We start from the raw sequence: 25,783 nt of genomic DNA on the forward strand, positions 1-25,783 counted from the left end.
ATACTGCAGCAAGTCTTGGTGATCAATAATTGCTGTTTTCCAAAGGCAACTTCCACACACATCCCTCCTCTTCAAAACTTCAGTATATTGGATCAACATCTGCAGTAGTTTCATTTCATCTCCACGTCTTGAAGCAATGGAAAACTACTGGCTGGTGAAGATGAAGCTCCTGTGGGTCTTGGTGGGGCTCCCAGCAGGTGAGAACCCCAACTTTTAAACAAGGCCAAAGGCATGGGTCTCATGTGGACACAGCAGAACTGAGACACAGCTGAGCTCCCTGTATTTCAGGGTACCTGTCATATTGTTCACCTACTGTTTTTCAAACAAGTTTTCTTTATTGCCTAATAAAGTTACTCAACATTCAAGAAGAAGCAAAAGGTTCAAGCTTAGATGTTGAGAAAAAAAAAATCAGTATAAAAAGAAGAAGCCTAAAGGGTGATTTTTTTCTTACTGTGCTTGGGAATAATTAGGCTGTATGTTACAGCTGGAATGCCAAAATGAACAAAGTATCTCAGCTCTTTCGAGACTTGCTATCTGCCACAAGGCTGTATGAAAGGAAAGTTCACTGCACTTTAATTACCAACATCTGGAAAAACGAATTGCAACATTAGAAGAAAATTCTTTGCAGAGGGTGTCTCCAATCAAAATTCAGTCATTTTAATAACAAGTTTCATAAGCGAACAAGCAAAAATCAGCTGGGCCACGAGGAACACCTGTGACTCCTCTGTGGCTTCAAAAGACCTCAGCTTTTAAAGATGAACAGCAGCACAACTCACTACACAATGCAACTACAGAGTCTCTGCACCCACCTCCCTCTGAATTTTCACTCTTTCCAGGGAAAGAAAGATGCATTAGAAAGACTTGAAACTGAAAGTATGAACCAAGGTGGGAAAAAAAGTGTATTATCTTGCCTACAAACAATTCTTGCAGAGTGCTGTCCATCACTGGGGACAACAGCCAGCCCACCAGACACAAGCACAGCCATGCCCTACTGAAGGGACCACAGCTATGTGGCCTCTCACATCTCTCTGAATCCATGTGCTTTACAAAACACCAGCAGCAGACACTTCTGCTTCCCAGCTCTACTGCTTCAGTGAGCTCCTCTTTAAACAGAGGCAGCCTCTGCAGCAAGGTCAAAGCTCAAGTGCTCCCCAGTCCTGCACAGTCACTTGCCAGGCAGTTGCAGTTTGTTCAGAACAAAAGGATTTTCCAGCTGTGTGTAATGCCTCAGGAAACAGAATTTTAGTGTAGCAGGAACACATGCACCAGATCAAGACTGCAGCGCCCACACACCACAGAACTGGTCAGTCCCTCAAAGGACACAACTCAGGAGGATGCAACACGTTATCTCAGGATTAGGAAGCCCAGGTCAGAAAGAACTTGCATTCTCCCCAGTGTTTTCCTTCTTAGTTTATAAAGCACCATTTACACTGCTGTACAAATAACAACACTCTGCTTGGAGATGAACTGGAGCTAGAACAAACCACCATCAAAGCCCACAGCAGCCCTGCTTGCCCCAACTGCTCTGAGCAGCATGGCCAGTGGGCAACCACTGCACGAAACTCAGCAGCACACTTAGCTCCCAGGAGACATTTGATCTGGAATTTTACTTCACTATTTGTATTTTTCAACCTAGGTGTATCACAAATCTCTTCAGAACATTCAGCTTTCAAAGAGCTTTCCAGCAAAGGCACCACCACAGACAGCCTGTGACTCACCACCTGCCCTGGAGAGCTCCAGAGCAGACACCAAGTGAGAGCATCCCCATGGTCAGCCAGAGAGGAGTCACTGAGCCCAGCCAACAGCACCAGTGCCTCCCTTCTGCCCACTCCTTACTGCTGCAGATTACCTCCTCAATCGAAACTTCTTAATTGGTATCTGTGCTGAAAAGCTCTCTCTGTTCAGTTTGCAATGTTTTGCTTAGGTTGCATTTCTAGTTCTTCTGGACACAGGCCTTGTCTGATTTGTCTGCAGGGAAGCACAAGAAAAGCTGGGAGGAAATAAATTGAAAACAGTTCAGAATTGAAGTTTACCCTTCCCCTCCCACCACTCTCAAACCTAACCCCAAAAAGCTTTCAGCTGAAACAGAACTAAAGCTCTCAAAGCTTCAAACAAAGAAATCCCTGTTCAAAACAGGACTACATGAGCTTGGTGCATTCTTCTTTTCACAGAAAAGTGCTTTAGAAGGTAAGTTTGATTTGTTTGTACTTTTATTTCCTGAGCCAGTGCTGCTCCCGGTCCCTTGTTTCCTCTTCTTAGGAACTGGAGGAGAATGTTTCCTTCAGCTTTGATCATTAATTTTGTGACAACTGATTAGAATTGCAACAGCAGTTACAGCACTTGAGGTTAACCACACACAATCATCCCAGGTTCTATCAGGAATTGAAAAGTTTAGTTAGAATTGCTACCTAAAATCTGGAATAAAACTTACAGATGCCTATTTATTTGAAATGGGGGAAAATGACAGATTCCAAACTGTAACACTTTGTTCTAGAGAGGCCTGGGACAGGAAAGGTATTTGCAAGGCAGATGGGTAGGAAGAGCTGCAGGTCAGTACAGCTCCTGCTGGGCTGCTCCCTTCATTGGAGGATGCACAGGGTTCAGTCCCTGCTTTCAGGATTTTGTCATTCTGCAATTTACCTTCAGCGCTTAGGGCTCTCACAGGCTGTAACTGCACAGCAGGAGAGGCACATTCCACCCCCAGGAAAGGTGCACAAGACCCTGAGACACTCAGTAGTGACTGCCTTGCTTTCACCCAGCAAGATCAGCCACCAAAAGCTCTCCCAAACCAGCTGTAGTGGGGGACCCCCTCTCCCAGCTGAGCTGCATTGCTGCAGCAATGAGCTACAGCTGAGCTGGTCTACTTACAACAAAGATGGCACAAAGGTTCCAGGGAACAGCTGCTACAGTTGGAGCTGGAGAGAGAACAAGATCAGGACCGGAGAGGTGGGGATCCTGCTGTTTACGTGCATGACATGAACTGTGCTGATAAGCCATGAATTTGATAAGCCTCAGCAGAGATTAATGCGTCATTTTACCAGCCGAGAAAAGCGAACGTACACAGACTTCATGGAGACCCACTTGCCTGCCCTGCTTTGGTGCTGTGCTCATTTCCTTCAGGGCTTAGTTTACCTCATGGCTTGTGTGCCCAGGTGTCACTGAGACATGCCCAGAATGCTTCCAAGAGGACAAGAGTCAGTAACTGAGACATTCCTCTAAGAGCAGGCAGAAGCATAAACTAACCAGAGTAAATTAGACTAGGAGGGAGAAGAGACACACCAGCTCAAACTTCAGTCTGGAAGGGGAAAAAAAAAAATAGTTTGGAAAGAGAAACTCCAAATAGCCAAAGCTGAGTCAAAGTCAAGTAGAGAAAAAATAAACTCATCCCATAGTTTATAGTTCAGAATGCTGGATCCCTCCCTTCATTTTCTAAGAAAAGCTTCTGTGTTCTTAGTGTGAAAAACCAAAATATTTTAAACAATAGTGAAACAAGTCCCCAAATGTCCATTTTGTTTTATGTTTCTACCTGCAGAACTACTACAAAGTCCTATCCTTAGGATTTACAACAGTCCCTCAAACTCACGGAGTCCATACCGAGCCTCAGCTTGCCATGGATGCATTTTGACTTCATTATGGTCATGCTGTTTCAAGAAAACAGTGCTTACTTTTTCCCAGGGAAACATGGTGTGCTACATGTGCTTGATGCAGGCCAGCATCAATCACCTAGAAGAGGAAAGGCCCTCTCCCAGCATCCATGAAGGCAAGAACGCTGTTGGAAGCTGCTCACAGTCAGTACATTGTAGTTCTGCTCATCTGCATGGTCCCCTTGGCATCTAGCACAGTGTGACCTCACCCTGCAGCCTCTGTGCAATCCACAGCAAAAAAGAGCAAACACATCCAAAACAAGGAACGTTAGTTCCAATGCCACTTTCTATTTTCGCTTAGGCAGTGGTGCTGATCAGCTAACCACAGACACTCAGCCCCAGCTATATAGCTGCTACAGTGTCCATGAACTACACAGTAGGCTCACACTTGGCTGCTCCCTGTGCCACCTGATCTGCTCTTGGCAAAGTTTAGACTTCCCTACTGATGCAGGCTGCCTGCAACACTCTCCAGTGCGTGCTTGGGGGTAGTTAGACCTCCAGTCCTCAACCAGAATTATTAAATTCACTGTCACAGTGCATGTGACAAAGGGATTTTAGAGTCCCAGCTCCATTCCCTTTGAGCCTCTGTTTTTGATGGATGACACACCATCACAGCTTCAAACACACCTGAAAAACAAGGGCACTTCCAGCCTCCAAACACTCCCTGCATAATCCTTTGGAGATGCAGAAAAGTGTTCAAACATTTTAGCTTTGGAAAGCCAAGACTAACATGCAGCTGTTCAAAGGATTATACTGTGCATGTGTGAGTGGCAGCCAAGCAGGGTTTCATGTCCCCATGAGCAGGACCAGCCACAGCCAATACAGCTGGATGACCACAGTGACATCATGGGCATTCTCAACAAGAACCTGGAAAAAGGTCAAGACCTGAAGTGCTAGAAACTGCATCAGAAGGGAAAGGCACAGAGATAAATGCCTGTTGGAAGGAGAATCAATCTAGAGAATGAGAGTGCCAAGGAAAATGAAGGGCTGGTAACGGAGAGGGTTAAGAGAGGGACAGAAACAGTCTCATAGGGATGAGCAAATAAAGGGCACAGGGTGGGATGAGAATCACATCCCCACTGATAGATCTTCATCACACACATCATGGGAGAGACAGAACACTGAATACAAACAAGCAGGATAAAAAGCCAAAGCTGCTTTGGATAACACTGACACTTCCACCTCACCATCATCATCCCCAACATGCAACACCTCACTTGCCTGCCAGCAAAATTTGAACTCTGCACAGCTCCCTCCAAGACAACAACAGCCTAAATGCTCCTTGGTCCAGCAGCACCATGCAGTGCAGATGTATCACCCCACGCCTTGGTGGCACCATTTCTAAGGGCACTACATGCAAGCAACTGCACACTCCAGAAGCCTCCGAGGCCACTGCGCAGCATTTTGGTTTGTAATCTCAGTCCCCCCACCAGATCTAGAACATACAGCAGCAGCAAGTGTTTGAGACTGCAACAAAAACATCTCCCATGTCACAGTCACCTTCCTGTACATGAGCCACAGGCTTGTCCCTTGGATAAATCCCACAAACTAGCAGTTCTGGCCTCTCACAGACAGTCGGCTCAAGAAACCTGAGTTTAAATGAGACAGAAAGTTAAGGACTGACAGTTTATGAAAAGTCCATCACAAACCCTATGCTTACACCACGGCAGAAAGCAGCTGCTGCTCCAGCACAGGACTGCAGCAACCTCTTCAGCTGTGCTGTGACACCGAGCTTATTCTCTTGGGAAATCTCTGCACACAAGGCAGAGCGCTCGGGAGGCAAAATAGGCACCAGAATGCTCCCAAACACGTGAAAAAACAGGTACGGGAGCCCAGTGGCGAAGGAAACTTTTCCTAATAACTGTTAGACGCAGGGAAGAAGAATCTAATGAACAAACACCGCTTCTCAAACCTCCGGCACTTCTGTCCCTGGTGATGTTTGTACGCGACAGGCCTGGCGCTCCCAGGGGTCAGTGCCTGCCCGGCCCGGCCCGGCCCACCCCAGCCCGGCCCGGCCCAGCCCAGCCCGGCCCGGCCCACCCCAGCCCGGCCGGGCCGCGGCTCGGGCGCAGGGGCCCCGCACAGCGAACACGGCGCAGTCCGTACCGGCGGCAGCGTCTCGCACGGGGCCCGTGCGGGCAGCGGGGCCGGCGGCAGCCGCTCCACGGGAGTGGCCCCGAGAGCTGCAGCGCGGCTCCGGCTTCCGAGCACGAGCGGCGCCGCACACCGGGGCCGCCAGGAGGACTGTCAGGGCTGCCGGGCGCGCCGGCCTCGGCCCGGCCTGGCCGGGACGCCCTCCCGCCGCCGCAGCCCCGCGCCGGAGCGCTGCCCGGGCCGGTGGGCGCGGGGCGGGGCCCGGCGGCCGCCCCGGTCCGGTACCTGCGCTCCGGCCCGCGGCCCCTCCGCGCGGCGCGCGCCGCCCCAGCGCCGGCTGCGGCGGCCGCCGGGCCCCGCCCCCAGCGCCCGCCCGCCAATCCCCGCCCGCACCGCGCTGACGCAGCTCCCGAGCGCCCAATGGGCTGCGGGTAACCCGCCAGCGTCGCAACGCGACCCCGCTGGCAACAGCCGGCGGCCAATAGCGGCCCTGCGGCCAAGCCCCGCCCCGTATCGGCCCCGCCCCGACGCTCGGGCCACGCCCCCAGGCCGGCCACGCCCCCAGCGCCGGGCGGGCTCGGCCCAGCGCCGGCCCGACAGCGGGACACGGGGATACCGGGACACGGGGATACGGGGATACCGGGACACGGGGATACCGGGACACGGGGATATCGGGACAGCGGGACACGGGGATACGGGGATACCGGGACACGGGGATACCGGGACACGGGGATACCGGGACACCGGGACACGGGGATACGGGGATACCGGGACACGGGGACACGGGGATACCGGGACACCGGGACACCGGGACACGGGGATATCGGGACAGCGGGACACGGGGATACCGGGACACCGGGATACCGGGACACGGGGATACCGGGACACGGGGACACCGGGACACGGGGACACCGGGACAGCGGGACACGGGGACACCGGGACACGGGGATACCGGGGTACCGGGACACGGGGACACCGGGTCACGGGGATACTGGGATACCGGGACACGGGGATACGGGGATACCGGGACACCGGGATACCGGGACACGGGGATACCGGGACACGGGGATACCGGGACACGGGGATATCGGGACAGCGGGACACGGGGACACGGGGACACCGGGACACGGGGATACCGGGACACGGGGACACCGGGACACCGGGATACCCCCCGGCGCCGCACCCGGTGGCAGTGCAAAAGCCCCGGGCGCAGCGGGTGCCCTGTCCTGCTGCTCCCGGAGGTGCTGGCAGGGACACGCATCCCCGCCCCACCCCGTGCTCTGGCTCGGGAGCCCTCCCACCTTATTCTACAGTTGAGTCTGGAACAGAACCTTACACAGACGGTATGATTTGGCAATCTTTATATCCACAATACATCATAACCATGCACAAAAATAGAGTGATGGGTTATTTACAATTTGAATTGCACTTAACACAGGAACCAGGAATAAAAGTAAATTAAAGGAACCTCTCTTCTGGGTTGCATAAAGGCCCACTACTATTTATAGCCTACAAAGCCTGATAGTCAACACTACCATGCATTATCTGACCAGTGTAAAATAGGAAATGCTGTTACTTATTGAAACAGTGCAGCCCTGGAGATACTCATTGCATGGAAACATTCCATGAATCACCAACTAGATTTAAGAGTCTGCAAGTCAAGAGAATCTACCCTTCAGCCCCCACTTACTGTGCTTTACTTGAAGGCCAGTTAGTCTTAACCTCCAATTGTCTGATTTTCCATAGCCGAAATTCAGGCTCCTACCTTTAACACTATTCTAGTTTTTTATGGAGGAAAAAAATCTTCCCTAAGTGACCAAGCTGCTTCATTGGGATCTTCTTTTCTTCTACGGAGTCCAGAACTTCTAAGCGAGTTCTTCCTTCTGCTTGGAAGGGGAATGATCACCAAGCCTTGGTAAGACTCAACCAGAAACAGATCCCACTCCCACCTTCTGGAGCAGTACAGCATGCAGGGATCAAATATCAGGAGCTAAAATATCTCCTGTACAACTTTCCAACAGTTTTTGTTAAGTAACTGATTCAAATACAAGCTCAGCCCAAACCTTACCACGCCCAGCCAAAAGCTCTGTGTTCACACAAGAGGTCACCAGGGAGTCACAGAACAGCACCCAAATGGGGGCATCTCTGGCCCCACAGAGATGGCCTCCATAACACACAATGAAATATTTTTAACCAAGCAGCAAGCAGTAACCCATCAACTGGATTTTTACATTTATACAGATATGGAGCTTTAAAACTTTCCTAGGAACCAAAACTCCTTATTCTGTGCAGGCTTCAGTGAAAACCCCAGACTAACTCCCCTGCCTGTAAGCACTGACTCTTCAGGAAAAGAGACTGGACGGATCTGATCTGTCCAATAAATTTATTTTACCAATTCGCTGTTTGTGTGCTCAGGACCAAGTCACTTTTATGTATGCATTTTGGCCAACATCCTTCCCATCAGTAAGAGGAGAGGCAGCACAACAGACTCCTACCTAATTCTGCATTAAAGGAGCTGTTCAAGACATCAGCAGGAGGTTCTGATGGTTGCGTTACTGACACAGGTAACAGTAATCAGGGCTTTGTAGTGTTTTCAACAGTTAAAGGAAAGTCAGCCTCAACATCCAAGTAAAGCAAGCAAAGCACACATTTGTTCTTTCCACAGGCAGCTTTCCTGTTATCAGAAGTTTACAAAAGCCAAACTTAGCCCTCAAAACCCTTGGTGAAGATGGAAGAGAGCTGTAACCTTTTTTTTTTTTTTCTGACAGTAAAACTGAGAGACACACAGCCAGCAAAGCCATGGGATGAAGCAGTCAAGTTGAGGTTACATGCAGTCTGTAACTTCCACATCAGGAAAGCAGGCTTAAGGAGTCTGGGTTACTGGAGAGCTTTTCTGAATGTCAGACAGCTCTTCAGCATTTCCAGCTTCCTCAGGATTCCTCCAAGTCTTCCCCTAAGTAATTCCAGCACAGTAGTGGGTTGGGTTGTGGCTGCAGTTTCTAAGGAGTGCACAATGTTTCATCAGAACACCAGGAATCCCAGATCACAAGCCTTTTCCCCAGTCTGCATAGAGGAAGGTGGCCTAACCTGGCAGAACTGATCCACTGTCCTTTTTCTACTGTCACAAACAGCCCCGTGCTTAGTCTAGCACCTCAGACCCACAGAAGGGCTGTATCTTTGCCTGGAGAGCAGCACAGCAGCCTGGAAAAGAACCTTGTGTCATACTGAGGGACCACAGCAGATGAAAACCCCCACCCCGTTCCCAGTGCTCTCAGGAGCTACATGGGTGCGCATATGCACACACCAACTCCCCCTGCGTGCCCCAGCAAAGGGCAGGAGCCCTTCCCTGTCACACAACACTATAGAATGGTCCAAGGTCCACCAGTGCTGAGGGGCTTTGGACAATGCACTTGTTCAAGAGCTCTTCAATACCCATAAATTTAACTGCACTTAAGCCCTAGACACTGACCTCTCATTAGGACTCTGCAGCGAAGTTTCGAGCCTTCCACAAAGTCAAAGACTAAAGACAATCTTTGAAGAGACAAGCAAGTGACTAAACTGTTTCTTGGCTTCTTACACCAGGCCAGACTGATTCTAGAAACTTTGTGTTAAGAGCAGGACTTGCAGAGTAAGCATGTTAATACATCACCCTGAATTAATTAGTCTTAACAGGTACATGCTATCCAACTGATTTCTTTATATAATATTTGTTCAAAAATTAAGGAGCCCAGCTCCACTTGTGTCCACTTGTTTTCAAATGAAGCATTTTTAATACTTCAGAATTTTCCATTCTCTCATTGCCAGCTGTCTGAACACTGACTGCACATTATGTTCTGGTCTTGGACCACCAAAAAGGAAACATCCCAGTTCCTACCTTCTCTCAACAGAATGCTAGTGAAGCAAATACCAAGTGTTGAAAGTGTTTCCTGCAGTGGAACACCCTAAGGACAGAGCCCTGTGATGCCTACTGAGGGGTTCATAGCCTGATTCAATGGGATCAGGCTGCAAGCATGCACCCTTTCACCTTGAATGTAACCTCTAAACAAAGATGAAGAGTGAAAGTGCCAGGCACCACGCGCATCCTGCGCTGGGAGCTGGAGCCCTCTCAGCGCATACAGTACAAAATTAAAGGCATTGGTCTGAAAATCTTATAAAAGAAAAGCCATCAGAGTTAACTGCCCTTAATTTTATTACATAACCAGACAGAACAGTTGAGACTGGAATGTCAGACTTCCTCTTCAAGCACAATTCACAGTTTCATATTTGCTTTGTGTATCAGTGAAGAAAAATCAACTCACTAATATGCAGCTGGGATTCATCCAGTGAGGTACAGGCTCAGAATACAGAGCAAAAACTCACTGCAAATGGCTCCACAAGCCTTTGGAGAGCAGCAGATGGTCTCCAGCTCTTCCTTTAGATCATTTCACCCAGTATTTGCCATCTGAACATTCAGCAGATACCGGAGGGGATACAAGTATGCAAGAGCTAGTGAGTGATGAAAAGCCATCAGAGATTTGCACAAGCAAGCAAGAGACTGACTACACAAAGTTGTGGTAACATTCTTCCCATTCAGCACAACAAAGAATTAGAGTAGTTAGCCCTGCTGATGACAAATCTGTTACATCAGTGAAGTACAATCATTTAAGAATTACAGTCTGCAGTTCAGTAAAACAGTAAGAAGAAAACAACAGGTTAGTAGTTATTATGTGAAATCCTAATATTTTGCATTTTTAGTAGAGGTCAATAGTGAAATATCATGAAGAGAAAGTTCCAGATACTATGGATCTGCGGAAGTTTTACAAAATGTATAAAGTATTGTGTTTCTCTACAACAACCAAAACCCTTACAAGTGCAGGTATATATGTGACATGAAAATATTGCCTCACTCACTCAGACAGGGGCAGGAGAGATCTAGAGAAAAAGCAGCATGCAAAAAAAACCCCTTGAACTAGAGCAGATCCTGCTTTCAGACACTACCTACAGTACAAAAGAAGCCTACTTGTACAGGCTGCAAAAGGTTTCTGAAATCAATATGCTGGCACTTACTGTACAATAATGTGAATTGATTAACATAAGCCATGAATAAATATTATACCACTTCATAAAGCCTGCACAGGCATTCATGGTGGCAGAGAAAGCAATGCAGATATATTTCATTGTTCCCAAATAAAACAAGAATAGAGAAAGATTTCCCAAGCAGGAAACAGTAAACTACACAGCCAGACTAACTGTATTAGGGGTAATTACAGAATAAGTAATGTTATTTTCAACAACTTTCTTATGTGTGTGCAGCCACTAAAATCCTCACTGTGAAACTTCATCAGGACAGAAAACAGAGCATTTGGCAGGATAGCTAGTTTAATTTCTCCCCCATGTTTACAGAAACACAAGAAAAAGAGATATCTGACTATGGGAGGAAAAACCTTGTCACCTAAATATAGTTATTTCTTCAACTGGTAGAGTCAAGTCCCATTGTTCCCCTCCCAGAAAACAACAACAAAACCAAACTGAAAAAAAACCCTAGAAAACCAAAACAAGCCTATTTGTTAAGAGTGTTTCATGGGATAATATCCAGCAGCAGATGTTCCAACACAAACATGTCTATCAGATCAGTGACTACATTTCAAGCCCAGAAGTCACCACATGGAAGGGGTTTCAGAGGGAGGGGGATGTTAGCCCTACAATTAAAGCTCTACTATGAGAGGGGAGATTTGGGAATGGAATAAAGGAGGGAGGAGGGAGTCACTGAATCACGGGAGTTAGGAAGTGCACACAAGTTTCTAAATGAAGCACAGACAAAGTGAAGGGCACAAGAGTCATCTAGAGAAGGTCACAGGTTCTGACAGCACTGGAGTTTGTTGGATTTCTGTCCATCGGTGGTTGGCGGGACGCTGATATCAACGACGTTGTTGCCAGGAGACTCATCGTGCGCAGACCGGTCGGCGATTTGCTTCTGCGACACGATGCGGTAGATTTCTGCAAGGAGAGCACACGGTCAGAGCCCAGGGCCACGGCCTCCCACGGGCACGGGGCCAAGCAAACTGTCCAAGAACGTGCCAGAACCCAAGAAGGAGAAGATTTAATTACAGGGCTCTAAATGGGAATCTAGGCTAAACAGATGTGGCATGTAATATCTGGCTGGCATTCCAGTTCTGGAATGAATACACCAGCTCTGTCTGGAACAGTTATTAAGACAAGAGTCCTCACTGCCTTCCACAACAGCATTTCCTATCCTGTTCTTTTTCAATTACTCCATGAAAATGGGGATTATTAAAAGGGGTTTTTAATGGGAAAGGAGCAGGAATGGTCATTTCTAAAACACGGAATCATCGTCTTTGTGATTAAAAAGAGTGGCCAGCATACTCTAGTAGCACCAAGCACCAGGATGCCAGGAAACCTTCACAGCAGCAACAGGTTACATGATGCCTACCTCCAATCCCAGCAATCTGCTACCACCAAGTAACAGCAATGCTCCTCTCTGCAACACATCAGTTTTCCTAGCTATGACAGTAAAAGCTGCATGGGTCCATAAAGTGCCATGCTTCTCCAAATGAATTTATTTGACGCAAACTAACTTAATGCTTGAAAGCACACAGATCCACAAAGCTATAACTGGAGAGAGACTACCAAATTAAAAGCTTTCACAAACAAACTGTTTCAACTGCATACTTAGCAGAAGTCTTATAAGTGGAAAGGTTTTAAAGTTACTTATTTCACTGACTATAAGCCCTTGTTCCAACTTCCACCCATTGTGAAACAGGAAAAGGGCAAGTACTTCCCTGGAAGTCTGTGGTAAATATTACGATCACATTCATACAGCCACAACCCCAAAAGAGGAACACCCAAAGCCTTTAGTAAGGATTAAAAATCACAGAGGACTGTGTAGGGCTTGTTTATGGGGATTTTTTGTTAGGTTTTTTTGGTGGTTTTTTTCCTTTTTAAGAATCTGCACTTATTTATGTTGTTTAAAATGGAAACCTTTAACTCAAAGCCAATCTTGCTGCCACTTGCTACCTACAGATCTTTGCTGCAAGGGAGGAGGAAGGTTATTCAGAGGCTGTCACACCGTTTTCTTTCCTGCTCAGTACTGTATTTGAATTAGAGCTGTTCAGAGTGGTTGCCAAGCCCCCTTTTGACACCCTTTGCTTTGGGGCAGCAGCTCTTTGGGGTGTTTTGTGGGCTTTTTTTTCTTCCAGTTGTTAAGATTCCTCAAACACGTGGCCAGTAGGGAAGCCCCCGTCCTGCTGTTCCCACTCTCTTCCCTCCACCAAGTCCCTTGTGATGGGTCCCAACTCACTACTCTACACAGCACATTTTTCTCGGTTCCTTCTCATCTCTTAGAAAGATGATTCTCCCACAGGTGTAATCACTTTAGGAAAAGCCTTTTCAGGACTCCTCAGTCTTCTCATCCATGTGCTTATGCTACCTGACCAGACAATCTCAACACTTTTAGGAGCCCAGGGTGCTGTGAGAGAAAGGGGCTTGAGTTCAGTTTGCCTGGGCCTGACCTCAGCTTGAGTTGTTACAGCACTGTGGCTCTCCCAGAGTGGCCTCAGGCCAGCATTTCTAACCAGGGTCTGTCTCAGGACAACACTGCAAGGGAAGACAGGATGGATGGTGACCTACACTCAGAGCACTACAATAAAAAATACTGTCTCAAAGTGCCAGGGAAATTGCCTCAAATCCAGCCAAGTGTCTCAGATCAGCCACGAATCTGCTACACAGTGCGAGAGCGGCCCAGCTCCAGCTCTGGGCAGTCGGCTCTGCCTCACACTCCAGATACTACAGTAGTGGCTCTCTAGTAACACAGATCTGCTGGGCACCAAATACAACCCATTCCTCACCTGTCAGGCTTCTACCTAGAGAGATAGCTTCCTATCTGCCTCTTCTTGGACACCTTGGAGTCAGAATTGGGGTTGTTCAGTCTGGAGAAGAAAAGGCTCTGAGGAGGCTCTTAACACAGACTACCAACATCTACAGACTGCCAAGGGAGCTGGAGAGGGACTTTGGACAAGGGCCTGGAGGTACAGAACAAGTGGAAGGTTTTTCTACTGCCAGAGGAACAGGGTTAGATGGGATGGGATAGTGGGAAGAAATTCTTTGCTGTGAGGGTGGGGAGGCCCTGGCACAGGGTACCCAGAGTGGCTGTGGCTGCCCCTGGATTCCTGGAAGTGTCCAAGGCCAGGCTGGACAGGGCTTGGAGCAACCTTGGATAGTGGGAGGTGTCCCTGCCCACGGCTCACTGTCAACTTGATATCCATCAGAATCCCCAGGTCCTTTTCTGCAGAAGATGCTGTTGGTGCAGGGCAGTCACCACCTTTGCTATCAGCTGAGAACAAGAGTTCAGTAGTCTGAAAAAGGTACCAGCCTGCTTTGGTGCAAGAGATGACACTGCAACATTTAACTTCCAGCATGGCAGAGGCTTCACTGCCAAGATTTTGCGCAGGCACAGAAGCACAGTTACTAATTCCTTTACAACAGTGCTATTGCAATAGCTTGAACTTATGGAACATCAGGAGATGGAGACCTCCAGGAGACAGAAACCCTCACCTGGGACAGAAAGGGATGTATGGGGTGGGAAGCAGAACACAAAGGTAAGATTAGAAAGCTTGCAAACTAACCATTGTTCCCAAAACTCATTCCTAAAACATTCCAGAAAACTCCAAAAGGTGCCCATGAAGAAGATCCACCACCTCAGCTGCTCCACTGAATCCATAACAAACCATACCTGTAAGGATGTTCTTGAAGGCTTCTTCTACATTTGTAGAGTCCAGAGCAGATGTTTCAATAAAAGATAAGTTATTTTTTTCTGTAATAAATAAGAAGTAGTTCAGTTAAAAAAATTAATAACACTTTATTTCATATTTACGTTGAGGTTTTTAACTTTTGTTTTAGGCCAAACCAGCCAGGGCACAGTAATATCTTTTTCTTTTCCTTGCTGCACAAGGAACACCTTGGCTCTGGAGTTCTGCAACATTTCCTTTGCCCAAAGTGCAAGAATATTTTCCTCACCGCAGCCCTTGCTCAGTCAAACACCACAAAATACCATTCTCTTCTGGCTACAGATCACACCCAGAGGTATCTTGAGCAAGAGCCCCAGCAAAAGCACATCAGCTGCTACAGAGACACAATTCTCCTCTGCAACCCCAAGAAGATCAACAGACCTATACTTTCCTAATCAGACCCCACTTTCAAGTAACAATGACCCCTGAAAAAGACAGTCTTTTTTTCTTCTTTCCTCTTACAATGCAGTTTTTAAATATTACTATTATTATTAAAAAAGAAAGTGATTAACACTCAAATATCATACCTAGAATGGTTCTGTATCACCTGCCCAGGAATAAGCAAATTTCAGTAATGGAGCTTAAACAGCAACAATTAGGCCACCACTAGCAATTTTTAAACAGACTTAGGAGGAAGTCCAGGGACAAAAAGGAAGAAGCTGAACGAAGTGACCAAAATAAGAGACTATCTGGGGCACCCACCAACTTGTTTTGCTTCTCTTAGATAAATGTCACTTCTCCTTAATCTGAAAATTTAAAGTGGCTTTATTACCCTCTGGGTACTTGCTTACCAGCAAACTTCAGAAAGTGTGTATAAGCAAGCCTTGGTAATATTTCTAGAGGTATTTTAGAAGTTGTACATTTACATTCCACCTCCAAGCTTGACAGCCACACAAAAGATAAATGTCTCCAGGTCTTTCAGAACAAAAGCATATCTGACCAGTGCTCTACCAGGTAAGGAAGTGAAAAGGAATGTAGTGGTAGCATCTTACATAACCCACTTGACTTCTCCTAACAAATGATAATTCTCAAGTCTGATGACCGCTACATTTAAGTGAGACTAGATGACACTACTACATGCATCAGTGCTCTAGAGCAGCAGCCACCCGATTAAAAGAAGGTTCAGCATTCATTTGTAGCTGTCCACATTGATATCTACACAGTAGAAGCAGGTCTCTAGGAAGGAAGGATGGACATTTTGTATTGCAATATTTTTTTATTTTTATTGTGATATTTTCTCTTCTAAATATTGCTTACTGTTTCTAGCCTTGTTAGAAGAAGCGTTTATTCTTCGGCTATCAGGCAGCTCAAGAACAGTGTTTCAAAAACATGTACCACCACTAGATATAAAAAACAACAGAAAACTGCAAACTAAAAATGGCAAAGAAAATTCTCCAAAAAAACCCAAACAATCCACACATGCTAGTTACTAAGTCAAGATATTTCAATATAAAAAAACCCTAAAACAACAAAACACCCTAAATGTCTTTTTTTAGGGCTCAAACTGAAACTTGAGGTGAGAGTTGAGCCAGTGTGATCACAGCAGGCACCATCCCCCAGCCCGGAGCCCCGGTCCAAACCTGCGAAGGCCCTGGCCTCGTCAGTGGGCACGGCGCGGAGGTGGCGCAGGTCGCTCTTGTTGCCCACCAGCATGATCACGATGTTGTTGTCAGCGTGGTCTCGCAGCTCCTTCAGCCAGCGCTCCACGTTCTCATAGGTGAGGTGTTTGGCAATGTCATAGACAAGCAGAGCCCCAACAGCACCACGGTAATATCTGAAACCATGAGGCACAGCCCTTCATCGAGAGCTCTGTCTCAGCCACACCAACAAACAGGCCATCTAGCGCTTCTTTAATGCTCTCCATTTGGAGAAAGTTGTGCTGATGCAGATACTGCTGTTGGAGTGGTTTTGAAGCCTAAAACCAAGTTCCAAATGCAGGGTTTTTTTCTAATAGCATTTCTAAGAAACTCCAGTGTGTGTAACAAAATGCTGGAGAGCCTCCAGAAACCAGGACTGAAAATGTCCTGTCTGCTCCAGCTGTGCATAGGAAAACTCATTGCAGAATCAGTACAGCTGGGAGGTTTTTGTGAAGTTACAACTTACCTTTCTACTAGGAAAATAGCCCTTAATAAAATGTCACTATTTGTTCCTGATCCTTCAACTATCTCCCGCCCCTCCTACAAATTAAAGAGGGGACTCTGGGCTATATTGTTACTGTCCACCAGGATAGTGGATATCCACAAGAACAGAGTTTGCCCCCTCAGTGCAGGTTTGGGCCCAGTTCAACACAAGCCAAGGGCTCAGCCCAGCACAAGCCACTCTGTATCAGCAATCCAGTAATATCCATATCTCTCTTCCACACAATCCTACCATTTCTCCTCAGTTCTGCCAGCACCTGTCTGACATGTTGTAGAACTGAGTCAGGGCACCAAGTCAGCAGAAAACATTCTCTTTTCCCTGATGTTTGGTGTTCTGCTGGCCGAGCAGGCTGAACTGGCTGAGTGATGTGTCAAGCAGCAGTTAGTGCCAAGCACAAAGGAGAGGCAGGATCACAGGACTGCAGCTGCACTAGCTCCCAGCAGCAAAACCTGTTGCTGTTGACCCAGACTAGACGAGCAGTTTTTACAGCAGCTTCTGCATCCCTTTCCCTATAGACTGCTGCCTTTGGGCTTCAGGGTCTCCTGGTTTTCTCCCATCCCCTTACCTTGAGTTTAATGGCTCAACCTGTGCATGACTCAGAAACATGTTTTTACCTTTATAAACTGATACACATCTGTAACATAACAAAAAATCAACTCACTGATCAAAAAATGCTCTGGAAAACCAGGCCTGACCAAAGGGTTTGCTCTTTATCCTCTGCAAGATACTTTTGCCAGCATAGAAACAGGTACACCTCAAGCCACTCTGTGGATTAACAAGGTGCCATAGGTGAAAAAGCTTCTCACCTCCAGGGATTATGCCTAATGCCTATGCCAGCACAATCATTGTTGCCTTCCTACTTCCAGCCTATTCAATGGCTGCACTCATTGACCTAATTTTCAGGGCTGTGACTAATTCAAAGTCATTGAGATTTCAAGGGACTTTGTGGCTGCAAGTTTTCCTAAAAATACCCTCAAATGTCAAGACTGAGGAGGCAACTGAGACCAGAAGCCATGGGTGTTACAGTAAGCCACCATACCTAGACCAAAACTTGATAGCAATAGTACCCAGCTTCCATCTGAAAAGATACTCACTCCACATAACAAACACAGCACATTCAGCACAGACAAAAACCAAATCCCAAAACTCAAACAGAATTTCCCACAGTTTTGATTTAAGCTGCCATTTGTTTCTATAACAGTAACATGAGAATCTAAAAAGTACTTCTATTATATTAATTCTAGGGAACACAAAAGAATTTGCTATCTTATAACTTGGATCCACACTGAAGTCTGTCACAATGACTTTATCATGTGTGCCAAGTATGTTTCACTTTCTACCCAAACATTTATCTGCAGCATCTCTGCTAGAATTCTGTTGAGCAAAGACAGAGTACTCACGCTGAGGTAATCGCACGGTATCGCTCCTGGCCTGCAGTATCCCAGATCTGGGCTTTTATCGTCTTCCCATCCACCTGTATGCTCCTGGTGGCAAATTCCACCCCAATGGTGCTCTTACTTTCCAGATTGAACTCATTGCGTGTGAAACGTGACAGAAGATTACTTTTCCCAACTCCAGAGTCTCCAATCAACACAACTGAAAGGAAAGACATTATTTTCACAATTAATTTCTCATACCAGCACTGACCCCAAGCTACAGTGCAGCCTGGTGAGCAGCATCCACCAGAAATGTACAGTCAGATAACACAGGAGAAACAACGTAAACAATACCACAGTCTTTACTACGCACAGCTTGCTTCTCCAACCCCAGAAGAGCCCCAAACTGTTTTGTGGTGAGTAGCTGCCCAGTCCTCAGAGGTGAAAATGAGAAATTGCTAGAGCAACTGTTAAAGTCAAACAGTGCTTTGGAAGCCCCAGCCACTGCAGCAGGCAGAGGTAAGACATGCCCGTCACACACTCAACCTTTGGCACAGGAAGGCTACAACCCACATTTTAAGAAACACTACAGCCAAGAACATGGCAACAGGCTACCTGTCTGCCCAACAAAAGCCTTTGTACAGGGTAAGTATACTCTATTTTTATTAAAAAAACCAAAAACTGGTAAGTAAACAATTATTTGCAGTCCCTGTTGAAATCATATAGGGTGTTTCATTTCAATAATTTAATTAATGAATATGTTCACTACAAAAGGGTGAAATCAGGAGACATTTGGTACTACAAAAAAAAGATACAAAGCAAAGCAGAACTTCATCCAGCAAAACAAGTTGTAGGAGACTGCATGAGAAGTAAGAGATGAGCTAGGAACCTCTGCCTCCACACATGGTGTTGCCATGATAACAGAAAAATGTAAGTGCAGAGAGCTCTTCAGCACACAAAGCCCAGCTTTCCTGAAAGGAATTGTGAAAACAAAGGTACATCTTGCAGCATTAGAGGTTCCCAGCATAGAGGTTCCCTCTACTTTTTGACTTGCAGATGAGAGCAAGAAACAACTGAGAAAAACACAGTTGAAACAGCTGAGCCATGCTCTCTTCCTCTAGCAAACACTCTTATCACATACCCTTTGGAATTCAAGTGTCCTGGCTCAACCAAAAGGAAGAAAGGCAGCCAGCCTCTGTGAGCTTCTTTAACCTTGGGAATATTTCCTACTCCAGTTGTAAGTACAGATTTGCTGATCTTCCTCATTCATATGGTCTGCTCTTCCTACAGAAAAGCAGACATGGGCAAAAAACATTCCTGATCTCCTCCCAGCAACTACAGAAGAACCTTCTCATTGCACACTTCCAGAATGTGAGCTCACCAGTGTTTTCCTAGGGCCAAGGATCATACTTATCTTTTAGAGCTGCTACAGCTTTTCTCTGCTCAGGCCATTGTTTGAGGATGGAGCTCTGGCAGTGCCCTGCTCCAGCTCACTGCCACTCCACCCCTGGAGCACATTCCCAGGCTGCTGCTGGACCCTGGCTCTCTGCTGCAACAGCTCCCGAGCTGCACAGGGGCATTGTGCCGGAGAGCCCCTGTGCAGCTCCTGTGCCTGAGAGCACAGACAGACAATTGTGCTAGCACAGCTGAACAGGCAAAACACAACACAGGCAGGAATGGGCAGCCAGCACCACCACTACCCACCTGGGAGAACTTAAACCAGCTCCTCACAGTGCTCTGCCTTCCCTGGCAAACATCCTAAACAATTTTTTAGGGAATGAGAACAGATAGCAAAAAAAATATTTTATTACAAGTTCTAAATCTAGGATTTTGTCAGCTTTATTTTTCAGACAAACAGTTTTTCATCACTAATTCCATGGGACCTTCCAAGAACAGGCGGAGGTCACCCATCTTGCACAGGAATCTGCTGGCTGGAATAGGCTCTATCCTACAGCAATGCCCTGACCATACCAAAAGTAAGAATATCCACCACACAAGCTAGACCAGATTGGAAGACCTCTGAGGCTTCCACTGGTTTCCAAAGGAAGTTATCTTCCCATGATTTTGCGTCTGGAGAAAGCACAGCCTTTCCACGTTCTAGCCATCTCCCAGGCTCTGGCTCTCAGGTCATTAATTCCAACTCCATCTGTCACTGGAAGAAAATTCCAGGAGTCCTGCACTCCTTTGGCTGGTTATTCACAGGCTCCCTTCACCATGCTGCCCCACATTCCAGCAGAGCTTCTAGGAGAGCATTTTTCAGAAGTTAAAGGAAGGCAACCAGATCCCAATTCAATAAAGAGCATTCCTAGAGTTTCCATGTGCTTCTTATTAATACTCAATCTTGAGCACTAAAAGGGCATTTTCACTTTCAGGAGAAAGATGCCAAGACTGGGGGCCCCACATGCAGAGAGAAGCCACAAACTTATTTTCTACAGGAGCTGAGCAAGAAGAGACCTTCAACATCCTGGACTAAGTGATTAGATCTTGGGAAAGTTTCTAAATTTGGTAACAGGCCACCACAGAGTATTGCCTATTCAAATTCAGAAGTCATGACAGAGAAGGAAAAAAGTTCCAAATGACAGCTTAGGAATCTGAATACTCTCTAAACCCATCTCACCAGAACCGAGGAACTCGCTCTTGAAATGCCCCTAAGGGCCACACTGATGATGAAAAGATGCACTGGTTTGATCCTGGAAGTGACACAAGCCAGTAACCATAACCAGCACCAGCCACCTTCAGATGGCTCGAAGCACATAGACAAGCCTTGCACAGTGTCCTGTTTATATCCTGAATCCTGCTCCTTCAGCATTGTCTGATGTTTTCTCTCCTTCAGCACCCCCTGCCACTGTGTTGGTTATGTATCACCACCAAATTACCCACCCATCAACCCAGTCACCACCCTCACTCTGCTTCCTGTGTCTACAACATCCAGAAGTACAGCACAGGATTGTGCCACACAATCCCACCCCAAACATCTGCCCTGTATATTGAGATCCTTGCACAAAACAAGCTGAAGTCAGAATTAAAATTCCAGTGCCATACATCATTGGTAAGAAAGGGAAAATAAACAGATCAAGTTTAATGACAGAATTGTAAATACACTCATTTATTAATCTGGGAAAAAGAATATATACTTTTGAGTGATTAAGAAGATTAAGACTCCCTCTAGCAGAGACCATCTAACCAGAGTTTGTGATAAATATGAAGTACATAAGGTTGCCAGATATTGATGAATAATAGGATATGCATTTGTTTTTAGTAACCACAGCCTTAGTTATGTGGAAACTAATCAGAGCAGTCTAAATTCCCACAGAAGTAAAACAAAATTCTTTTTCCCTATGGCTGATTTTCCTTGCCCTTTCCATGAGCCAGCACACATCTGCACAAACGCAGATTTAATTTTTAAAATAAACACTGATAATAGCTAGTCTTCTCAAGAGCAAAATTATTGTGCAGATCACATTTAATAGGTACAAAGCTTCCAACATTTTTAACAGCTCTTCAAAGGTCACAAATTCAATTCCAAATCAATGCATCCAAAACACATCCTGAAAAGTCCCTGCTTTTTCACCATCCCTGCTACAAAACTAACTGGGAATAGAGGCCAGAACTGCTGGCTTCACTTGGGTCACATCGCTGAGCACAGCCACAAGCTCTTTGCAGCCTCACTAACCCACACAGCCCTGCACACACAAAGGCTGGCTCAGGCACTTTGGTAACAAGTAATATTTTGTTGTGATCAATAAAATAAGCAGTTCTGTTGGGATGCACACAGGAAAAAAAAGGGAAATTTGGAACAAAGATGCACTAAGTTCAGCAGAGCAAATCTGACTATAATCACTCACATTTCCAGAGCACTCCCAAACCTTAAGTTAGTCATTCCCTGCCACATACTGTCCTTTGGAAATAGGTCTTTGGAAATAGGTGGCAGGGGAAACAGTCAAGCGTTAAATTTAATAAAAATAAACCTTCCCAGACTAAGATCCTCTAACATCATTACTTCTACCTCTGACTAGTACACAGACTGACAGAACAGAGTTTAAAAGTCATCTATGTAGCTAAGAAGGGGCTAAACCACAAAGCAACCAAAGTCCTGGACATCATTACAGCAACTGTCCTTGATGTTTAATTCCACTATTGAAGGAGGCAAAAAGAAAAGGCAGGAGAGTTGGTCCCACAGCAGAGCCCTCATCACACTTGGTCCCATTTATATTATTTTTTGTCTAGTCCCAAAAAGCCTCAGAAGGAAAAGATAAATAATCAAACCTACAAAGAAATCCTTCTCTACTTTTTTTTTTTTTTAAAGAAATCCACACAACGACCCCTCCCAAAAGATGCGCAGAAAAGGGCAATTCTCTCACCCACTTTTTACTAAGTGCTACAAAGTGTGAACCATCACAGTAAAGATCCTGACCAAATGATTTTAGGTTGAGTCTCATCCCAAATAATATTAAAAATGCATTTCAAAGCAAGTATTTTTAAAAGATGAATGCATTCTCCCTAGCTAACTGACTATTCAGAGGAAGAAAAAAATAAGTACAATTTTTAGGCTTTCAGATTCCTGGCTATTAAACCACCTGGGAAACAGACTTCAAAAGGAAACTACTTTAGACTCAGAGTGTTTAGTATATTTTCACATGCTGGTCATGTGCTTTACAGGCAGAGAAGAAATAAGGGCTTTGTTTCTCCATTATCTTCAAAATTCAACCCAATTCTGTAAAACAAATAAAGCAAATAAGCAAAAAAATCTATAAAGTATTTCCCACGGATGACTACCTGTTCTTTGGTCCACAAGTTCGGAATCACTGCTGCCCTTGTGAGTGTCCAGATACAAAGACATCGAATGCCTGGGAAATTGTCACAGCAGCAAGTGACCCCCAGAGCCCTCACAGACCATCAATGGCACCGTTAGCACTGCCCCTCCCAAGAGTGAACTCTTGGGATAAAAATCAGGTTTCAGCCACTCTACCAACAGTAGATCTGGTGCAAAACAGGCTGGGAAACCAAAAATGAAGGTGCTGCACCCACCTGCACTGCTCCTCGGGCCTCACAGGCAGAGCTGTGGGCTGCTCCGGGAAATCGGTCAGCTTGAGCCTCTGGCCAGGCGGGAGGCCGGCCTGGGGAAACATCCCACGGGACAGAAACCCCGAAGACATCCCGCGGGATGACATCCCCCGGCTCCCCCCGGAGCCAGCGCAAGAGGAGCAGCACCGAGCCCTCACAAGAGCCCCGGACACGCCACAGGAAAGGGCTGGGGCGGCGAGCACCCTCCAGCACAACCAGCTAACACCGCTGCGGTCCCAGGCTCCCAGTACCGGCGCTCAGGGGAGACCTGCGAAGGAGTCTCCATCGAAGCTTACGGGTTTGCAGCTCCGACTCGACACCGGGCGATCTCCGGACAACCAGCGGCACCGCCGGGCACAGCGCCGGCCGCTCCCCGCCGCGGCGGCCCCCAGCTGCTGGCGCGCGGCCTACGCCGACCGGACCGGACCGGGGCGGGGCGGGGCGGGAAGGCCCTTGCGGCTCTCCCGGGGCTGCCCCGGCTCCAGACCAGGCCGGGGGCCCACAAGGCCGCGGCGGACGCCCTGGGCCCGCGCGGACCGCTGGTCCCGGCCGAGAGCGGCGCGGCGCGGCGGCCGCGGCCCTGCTGAGCACGTACCTTTGAACAGATAGTCGTACTCGTCGTCGCGGGTGCCCATGGCGATGGCGGCGCCGACCCTCTGCCTGCCCGGCACCGACCGCGGCCCAGCCGGGGAGGGGCGCTCCCGCACGGCCCAATCAGCGCCCGCTAGAGGCCGCAGGAGGCGGGCGGCGCACCAGAGCTACCGACAGCAGCCAATAAACGGCGGGAACTCCGCTGACTGTCGGGCAGCGCTGCCCAATCGAAGGGAGGCACCTGGGGGGGGCCGTGCTTGGGTGCCCGAGCTGGGACCCCGAGAGGCGGGGCGGGGCGGGGCGGGCGGGGCGGGGCGGGGCGGGGCGGGCGGGGCGGGGCGGGGCGGGGCGGGGCGGGGCGGGCGGGGCGGGGCGGGCGGGGCGGGGCGGGGTCAGGCCGGCGGGAGGGCCGGGGTTGGTGTTGAGGGCCGGGGTTGGTGTTGAGGGCCGGGGTTACTGTGAGGGCCGGGGTTGGTGTGAGGGCCGGGGTTACTGTGAGGGCCGGGGTTGGTGTGAGGGCCGGGGTTACTGTGAGGGCCGGGGTTGGTGTGAGGGCCGGGGTTACTGTGAGGGCCGGGGTTGGTGTTGAGGGCCGGGGTTGGCGTGAGGGCCGGGGTTACTGTGAGGGCCGGGGTTAGTGTTGGGGGCCGGGGTTACTGTGAGGGCCGGGGTTACTGTGAGGGCCGGGGTTACTGTGAGGGCCGGGGTTGGCGTGAGGGCCGGGGTTGGCGTGAGGGCCGGAGTTACTGTGGGGGCCGGGGTTACTGTGGGGGCCGGGGTTAGTGTTGAGGGCCGGGGTTACTGTGAGGGCCGGGGTTAGTGTTGAGGGCCGGAGTTACTGTGGGGGCCGGGGTTACTGTGGGGGCCGGGGCGCGGCGGGACGCGGAGCTGGGGCAGTCTGTCCGGGGAGGAGTTATTACACCGGAGGGACGGTGGCCCTTGGGAGGATGGGGCTCTCCCGGTTGGAGCAGGATCGCTGGGAGAGAGGTTTCGCTCCTTTTGAGAGTGACCGCCGATCGCTGGGGCGTGATGTCAGCTCTGGGCGGGGGAGAGAACTGGCCCGGCCCGGCGGTCAGCGCAGCACCGGAGCCGGGGAACGCGGCGGGGGCCGCCTTCAGCAGCGCCCCAGGACAAGCGGCTGCCACCCGGAGCCCCCGCCCCAGCCCCCTTGCTTCCCCCTCGGGCTGCTCCCTGCTTCGCTCAGCGCTCTTGGCCCCACCTTCCTGATAAACACCAGCTGAAAAGGCTGTTCTGGCAAATACATGCCCTCACAGTGATGCAATTGCTCAAGAAAATAATTTCCTCCTTTTTTTCCTGGCACGGCTCTAGGCAGTTTCCTGAGCGGAGTGGTGACCAAAGCCAGAGGCTGCGGCCACTCGGGCAGTGACGGCGGGACACCCTTTGCCTTGGTTTTGTGGGACATCCTTCACCTTCCCGACGGCAGAGTTGCAGCAACTCCTCCTGGGAGCGCTGTCCAGGCTGCAGGACCAGCCTCACGGAGCCTCCCGGGAGCCCATGGGTGTCCCTGCTGCCCTGGTGGCCCCCTCCTCTTGACCCCGTACAACCTATGCACACTTGTGTCCCATTACTGGACTGACATCTTTTGTTGTTATTGGACAAACCCTGGCAGGGAAACTGGTGACTCCCTCTCTCTGTGATGTGCAAATAAGTGGCTCTGCTCATCACACATTTCTCTCCTGGGTTGTGCTCTTCACGATGGGTCTGCCCTACTTCCCTGGAGGAGTGTTTATCCAGCTAAAGGATTAGTGCATCTGCAGTATCACAGAGGGAGCAGCAACAAGACTGAGACATTGGTGAGGAAAAAGCTCTGGCTTTGGACTTACTTTCACTGGCCTTGGGATATGCTCAAAGTGGGAGCAATGTCAGGATAGGGACAGATTCAGGCTCTGTGGCACTGAGCTGCTCTCAGCCTCCCCCAGACATGTGAACACCTTGGACAGGTGGGACCATGGTATCCAAGGGGTCCCATTCCCAAAAAAATAAGTGCTAATGAATTAGTGGGGGCAGGCAAAGAGGCAGTATCCTCTGACAGCTTGGCTGGGTGACACCCAGGCTGTCAATGACCCAGGCT

General features: G+C 48.4%; 2 protein-coding genes across 2 annotated transcripts in view; both read right to left on the minus strand.

The window, feature by feature from the left end:
- MARCHF2 (membrane associated ring-CH-type finger 2) overlaps window positions 1-5,860 on the minus strand; it is a 33,360-nt gene extending 27,500 nt beyond the window's left edge. The window contains exon 1 of the mRNA XM_021528194.3: window positions 5,751-5,860. The gene's annotated coding sequence lies outside the window, so the exon portion shown is untranslated. The remainder of the gene's footprint in view (window positions 1-5,750) is intronic.
- A 5,218-nt stretch (window positions 5,861-11,078) lies between these two features.
- RAB11B (RAB11B, member RAS oncogene family) lies at window positions 11,079-23,825 on the minus strand. Its single transcript, XM_021528195.2, has 5 exons — window positions 23,696-23,825; window positions 18,061-18,256; window positions 16,102-16,295; window positions 14,467-14,547; window positions 11,079-11,714 (listed from the first exon to the last, which is right to left on the minus strand). The coding sequence occupies exons 1-5, from the start codon at window positions 23,733-23,735 to the stop codon at window positions 11,569-11,571; spliced, it is 657 nt and encodes a 218-aa protein (XP_021383870.1). The 5' UTR covers window positions 23,736-23,825; the 3' UTR covers window positions 11,079-11,568.
- Window positions 23,826-25,783: the final 1,958 nt, after the last annotated feature.

The sequence above is a fragment of the Lonchura striata genome, chromosome 28, assembly GCF_046129695.1.
Source record: "Lonchura striata isolate bLonStr1 chromosome 28, bLonStr1.mat, whole genome shotgun sequence".
NCBI classification, from domain to species: domain Eukaryota; kingdom Metazoa; phylum Chordata; class Aves; order Passeriformes; family Estrildidae; genus Lonchura; species Lonchura striata.